We start from the raw sequence: 6,379 nt of genomic DNA on the forward strand, positions 1-6,379 counted from the left end.
TTTTTACGTTTAACAACTGTGGCTTTTAAAGTCTTAATTTTAGCGTCTCTGTCTTACTGCCCTCTTATGGTCTGGAGGTAAATTGCAGTTACTCTTATTTATTTATCCATATGTTACTGATTTGATTTTTATAATCTTCAGAGGACTTCAGGTGGAAACGCAGACAAAAACAAGTCACAGGAACTATTTAGTCACTGGAAGAATTTGGGTTGAAAAGCAGCTTTTGGTATCTTGGTTTTGCTAGCATGGACTTCAGTTGTTGAATTGTCAATGGTTTCCATGTCTTTCTCTTTCTTTTTCTCTCAGACGTGGATGAGTGTGAGTCTCTGCCCGGGGTGTGTGGATCAGCGCGCTGTGAGAACGAGGAGGGCTTCTTCATGTGCGAATGTGACCGGGAAGGATACGAGTTCGACACAGTCAGCAGGACGTGCATCAGCACAGCAGCAGCAGGTGCACATCAGATCACTCCAGGCTTCATCCCTCCCTCGTCCCATGTCAGAGGAGCAGACTTGTCTCCGGTCCTGCCCCCCCTCCCTCCAGCTCGTCCAGGTGAGCTCAGGGAGTGTTACTACAACCTGGCGGAGCGAGGAACCTGCAGCCTGCTGGCCACCAACACCACCCAGCAGGAGTGCTGCTGCACGGTGGGGAAGGGCTGGGGGCTGGGCTGCCAGTACCACACCTGTCCTGTTATAAACTCAGGTGAGTCCTCGCGCAGAGACACAGACCAGTTCTGAGTCAAATCAGCTCGTAAGCATCAGTAGATGATCAGCGTTCAGCTCCTCAGTGGACTCTGTGAGCGTCTCAGATTGGAGCCGTTCATGAACTGATGTTTTACACTAAGTCCTAAAGGTCCAGAGGTTCTGTTGGGACCAGGTCTCACTCCTGACAGGAAGTAGTTCTCCAGTAACTCTGGATCTCTGGGGTAAAAGCAAGGGAAGGAAAGAAGGAAGCAAAGTAGAATGAAAAAGGAAGAAAAATGAAAGTAAAGAAGGACAGATAGATCAGGTAGGAATGGAGGAAAGAAAAATAAGCTATTATTAAAAAGGAATGAAGGAAGGAAAGGAGCAAAGAAACAAGATTAAAGGAAAGCATAAAGAAAGAAGGAGGGAAGGAAGGAGAGGTAAAAGGAAAGAAAGACAGAATGACTAGGAAGTAAAGAAGGGAGATGGAAGGAAGACAAAAACAAAGGCAGTAGCAAAGGAAATAAAGAAAGTAGGAGCAAAAGAAGAATTGTAGGCAAAAAAGAATTAAGGAAGGAAAGAGACTGGTAAGGAAGAACAGAAAGGTTGGAGAGTAGGTTGTGAGGAAAAACGGAAGGATGATAAGAAAGAAGGAAAGAAGCAAGGATCAAAGGATGAATAAGTATTAGGAAAAGGAGGAAGAAAGAAACGAAGAAGGGTGGAGGGTTAAAAGAAAGGAAAAAGCACACAAAAGAAGGAAAGGTAGAAGAAAAAGGAAACAATCAAGGAAAGATGAAAGGAACCAAGAGAAGTAAGGAAAGAAAACTCCTCCTTGTTCCAGTAGGGCATTGTTGCCTTGTGGTGTTGCCTTGTTGTGTTGCTCAGCCCTTATAATAACCTCTTGATGATGTCTCACAGTTGAAACCAGCGCTCAGTCTGTATCAGGTCATGATCAGGTTTTTATGTGTCCTCACTAACGGCACAAGAAAGAGACAAACTTCTCTTGAGTGATCTTTCTCCCTCGGTTCATTGAGTTGTCTCCTCTGTACACTTCATCTTTCCTATTGCATCGTTTGAGTCACTCCGACTGATGGTGTCTGTGTCTCTTTCCAGCTGAGTACCTGTCTCTGTGTCCCAGTGGGAGAGGATACGTCACTGCAGTCACTACAGGACCTGGAGCCTTCAGCTACACAGGTAACCACAGGCTGCTTTCACCAGCTACAGGTCAGAGGTCAAAGGTCAGAGGTCAGTTTGTTTGTTTGTTTCCAGATGTGGACGAGTGTAAGAGCTTCCATCCTGAGGTGTGTAAGAACGGAGTGTGTGTCAACAACATCCCGGGGTATAACTGCTACTGCTCCAGTGGATACGTGTACAACACCACGCTGCTGGAGTGTGTCGGTGCGTACGCTACAAAGAATGGCGTTAAAGTGAATAAATGAATGAATCTGAGCTTTAATGTTTTCACTCCATCACTCTGACCAGACCACGACGAGTGTGAGGAGGAGAGCTGTGTGGGGGGAGTGTGCGTCAACACGGTGGGTTCGTATTACTGCAGCTGCCCTCACCCTCTGGTGCTCGACGACACTCAGCGAAACTGTGTCAACTCCTCCCACCTGACCACAGGTACGTGCTCCTCAGCGCCACCTACAGACAGACTGTTTCAGCTTAGAGCAGATCCATGCTCTGTTTCCTCTAAGCTAACTCCTCCTGACCTTTCTCTGACTCCTCCCCCTGCAGACGAGAACCTGTCGCTCTGCTGGCAGCACGTCACGGCCAGTCTGGTCTGTCAGAGTCCTCTTCTGGGGGCTCACCTCACCTTCATGGACTGCTGCTGTCTGTACGGGGAAGGCTGGGGGATGGAGTGTGCACTCTGCCCTGCCTCAGACTCAGGTAACACCTGACAGGAAGCACTTTGTGTTCCTGAACACATGAAGAAGAGTTTAGATGACATTCCTAATCCTCCTCCTCTTCTTCCTCTCAGAGGACTACGGCAGACTGTGCAGCTCGTTGTTTCCTCTGTTTCCTGAAAGTTATCCAGACTCACCTGATCCAGGTGTGAGACCAGGATCAGGACGAGGACGAGGAGGTGGGTCACTGAACTTTTTATCTTCATAACTTTTGTCCTTTTTAAAACTTTATCAAATTTCTGAACACTTGTTTAACTCGTCTCCTTGTTTTTATCCTTTGTGTCCTCATTTCCTCTCCTCCTCCGCCCTTTCTTTATGTTGCCTCCTCATCTCCTTTCCTTCTTCTCTCCTCACATGAGACTTCTTTGTTTCCTCTTTTGTTTTTCATCTCCTCTCTCCTTCCTTCCTTATACCAACATTACCTACCTAACTTGTCTATTCCTTCCTTTCCTATCAACTTATTTCACTCTCTTCTTTGGTATTTTTTTTCCTTTCCTTCCTCCCTTTCCTTTGCTTTTCTATCCACTCCTTCTTTCCTTCCTCTTCTGTCCTCTTCTTCCCTTCCCTCCTTTCCATCCTCTTCTCTCCTTCATTTACTTTCTTTCCTCTTCCTTTTTTTGTTTCTTCCCTTCCCTTCCTCATCTTTGCTTTCTTCCCATCCTTCCCTTTCTTTCCTTTTTTCTTTCCTGTCCTCTGCTTTTCTTCTCTTCCCTCCTTCCTACCCTCTTCTCTCCTTCTCCTAATCTTCTTTTCTATCCTCTTCCTTTGCTTCTCTTTTCTCCATTCAATTTTCTTTCCTTCCTCTTCTCCTGTCTTTTTTTTTAAATCCTGTCCTGTCCCCTTCTTACCTTTCCTTCCTTTGCTTTTCTATCCTTTCCTTCCTTCCTTTCTTTCTTCTTCTCTCCTTTTCTGAACTTTTCTGTCCTTCCCTCATCTCTCCTCTCATCTTCCTTTCATCTTATTTCTTTCTTTTATTTCCTTCCACCCTCCCTCCCCTCTCCTCTCCTTGTCTCCTCAGGTCCTCCGTACTTCCCTCCTTATGGTGCGGACTCCTTCCCTCCTCCTGTAGTTCCCGGCAGAGACTTTGCTCCTCCTGACTATGACGATTACTCCCCAGCAGGGGGCAGCAGGTCCGGGTTCAGAGGGAGGACGCCGGCCTCCTTCAGCCCGGATGGGGCCTTTGGTCGTCCTGAGTATGGGTGAGCGTGGAACTTGTAGTTTTTAGATGAATTCATGATTCGGTTCGTCTGAAATGTCAGCGCAGCTTCATGAAGTCTCTCTGTGAGAATTAAAAATCAGAATTTAATCTTTGTTTAATGTTAAAAACTCAGAATGACCCTTTAAACAGTCTCACTATCCTCTCCTCTCAGCACCAGTTACTACTCTGAAGGAGACTTTGGCCCCCCTGACAGCTCCTCACCCAGAGGCCCCCCATTCCGCCTCCCTGCAGACCCCCGCACAGAGAGGGCGTTTGGGGCCCGACCTCCTCCTCCGTCCCGGGCTGATGGGGCCCCTCTCAGCTTGGCCCCGCTTCCCGGAGCGCCTTACCAGGAGGAAGAGGAGGAGGAGGAGGCTTGGAGGCCGGGGCCCCCATTCCCTCCGTTCACTGAGCTCAGCAGAGGAGGAGGAAGAGGAGGAGGAGGAGGAGGAGGAGGAGCGCCAAGGAGGCTGTATGAAAGTGAGTCATGCCTGAAGTCTCTCTGTCGTCTCATGTTTGTAAACTCTGAAACTGACCCTGAATCTGTTCTCAGGACGTTACGAGTCCTACGCCGGCCTGAGCGCAGCAGAGGATTGTGGGATACTGCACGGCTGTGAGAACGGCAGGTGTATCCGTGTTGCTGAGGGGTACACCTGTGACTGCTACCAGGGGTATGAGCTGGACATGACCTCCATGACATGTATAGGTACGAAGAGAAGCATGAAGCTGGTGTTTCCCACTGACCTTGAACTAACCACGACACTCTACTTTCCTAACCCTAACCCTAACCCTTTTTCAGACACTGAACTAACCAGAACACTTCACTTCCCTACATTTATCTCTGTACCTGAACTAACCACAGGTCCATGGTTTGGACTATGACACAGTAAGCTGTGATAAAAGCGTGTGTGTTTGTGTGTGTGTTTTTGTGTGTGTGTGTGTGTGTTTTTCAGATATGAACGAGTGTGAAGACGGCGTCAGCCTGGAGTACCCGTGTGTGAACGCTCGCTGTGTGAACACCGACGGCTCGTTCCGCTGCGTCTGCCGGAGAGGATACGTGATGTCGCGCAGACCGAACCACTGTGTGGCTGCATAGGTCAGACCAGACCAGATCACAGAAGACTGGACCTGTTTAGACCAGTATGAACTGGACCCACAGATTGGTCGGAACTAGAACAGACTGACTCAACTTCACTGAACTTATCTACACTAAGGTTTCACTCCACTCAGCTGATTTCTGTTTGTACGTCAGGGATAAGAATCAAACCACGGCAGAGCCTTCACTGTTACACCTAAAGGTGCTTTTCAACCACAGGAACCAGGGTCTAAATTTAGTTCCTGGGTAGTTTACATCCCCAGAAAAGTTTCAAAGACTGTGAGAAGCAGGCCTGATAAACTATTGAAATAAGATCCCACAGAGGGCTTCTCTCCCTCTATGGCATTATCTTCTCTTTCTTACTGCCCTCTACTGGTCTGGTGGTATGATGCAGTTACTTTAACACAGGAACCATTTAGTCCCTGGCACTTCTAGTTAAAAAGCACTGTAAAAAAAAAAAGACTCCTCAGTCCACATCAGTCTGGCTCTGTTTAGTCCAGTATTTAAAGGAACTTCCCCCAGAAACATGTCCGTGTGTTAAAGAAGGAACATTTGCGGGTGTGTGTTTGTTTTCAGGAAGCTAACTCCAGCCTGCTGAGAAACAAACACTGGGCTCAGATCAGCGCAAAAACAACTTCACATTCAGCTTCCGAAAACACAAACAAGAGAAATGTTTAAAGTCTATTATTTATCTCGGTTTTAAACCACACTCATACTATCAGCAAAAAACTTTCACACCAGCTTCAATATTTACACAACTTTCACGTTGTCAATAAATCACAGGGTTTCATTTGTGGCTTAAAACGAGAAAATATTGTTTTTAAATGAATGAAAAAGGTGAGAAATAAAGAGGAATTTCACAGACTGCTTTATTTACAGTCTTTTTCCACAAACTGTAGCATTAACCTGAATAAAACAAAGATTTCTACCAACACTGTAGCGTTAGCTGTCCCATTGTAGCACCACAGAGGCATCAGCTCCACAGAAAACCCCAAGCAATTATTTTTTTAAAACCTTTTTTTGTATTTAAAAAAATAACTGTCTAGATTTAAGGAAAAATATCACAGTATTATGGGAGAAGTTCTATTTTTTAAAAAAGGTCATAACACAACAAAAATCAAAAAAGACTCAAGTTGAATTATTTCACAATTTAAATTGTAATGACAAAACAATAAACCACAAGTTTTGTGAAAAATAAAAATAATTATCACGTCAAGATTGGAGGGAAAATTCGTTTTCTTTAGTAAATATGGTTAAAAACCAACCTTTAAAGTTGCAGATTTTTTTTTAGAAAAAATAAGTTATTTTCTGTAAGCTGTCTCAAGTCTTTAGTGAATAGTTTTTTGAGAACAAGTAAAAAAAAAGTATAAATTTGTTATTTAAGAAAAAGTCAACGTAATCTGAAATAAAGTCAAAGTGGTTTTTTTTGTTTTGTTTTGTTATGTATTAAAATCGCAGTCAAGAGAAATACTTTTTAGAAAAAGTTTATTTTTTCTTT

The 6,379-nt window shown here is 44.9% G+C and overlaps 1 protein-coding gene across 1 annotated transcript in view; it reads left to right on the forward strand.

Moving 5' to 3' along the window:
• ltbp4 (latent transforming growth factor beta binding protein 4) overlaps positions 1–6,136 on the forward strand; it is a 44,294-nt gene extending 38,158 nt beyond the window's left edge. Inside the window, exons 30-39 of the mRNA XM_074679057.1 lie at positions 307–699; positions 1,794–1,874; positions 1,950–2,078; positions 2,163–2,303; positions 2,418–2,570; positions 2,662–2,766; positions 3,606–3,786; positions 3,958–4,265; positions 4,339–4,491; positions 4,739–6,136. Coding sequence (XP_074535158.1) covers positions 307–699; positions 1,794–1,874; positions 1,950–2,078; positions 2,163–2,303; positions 2,418–2,570; positions 2,662–2,766; positions 3,606–3,786; positions 3,958–4,265; positions 4,339–4,491; positions 4,739–4,881 — 1,787 coding nt within the window. The 3' untranslated portion in view covers positions 4,882–6,136. The remainder of the gene's footprint in view (positions 1–306; positions 700–1,793; positions 1,875–1,949; positions 2,079–2,162; positions 2,304–2,417; positions 2,571–2,661; positions 2,767–3,605; positions 3,787–3,957; positions 4,266–4,338; positions 4,492–4,738) is intronic.
• Positions 6,137–6,379: the final 243 nt, after the last annotated feature.

The sequence above is a fragment of the Halichoeres trimaculatus genome, unplaced genomic scaffold (assembly GCF_033239565.1).
Source record: "Halichoeres trimaculatus isolate MK-OKI-2021-1 unplaced genomic scaffold, fHalTri1.1 fHalTri1_scaffold_9, whole genome shotgun sequence".
NCBI lineage: Eukaryota > Metazoa > Chordata > Actinopteri > Labriformes > Labridae > Halichoeres > Halichoeres trimaculatus.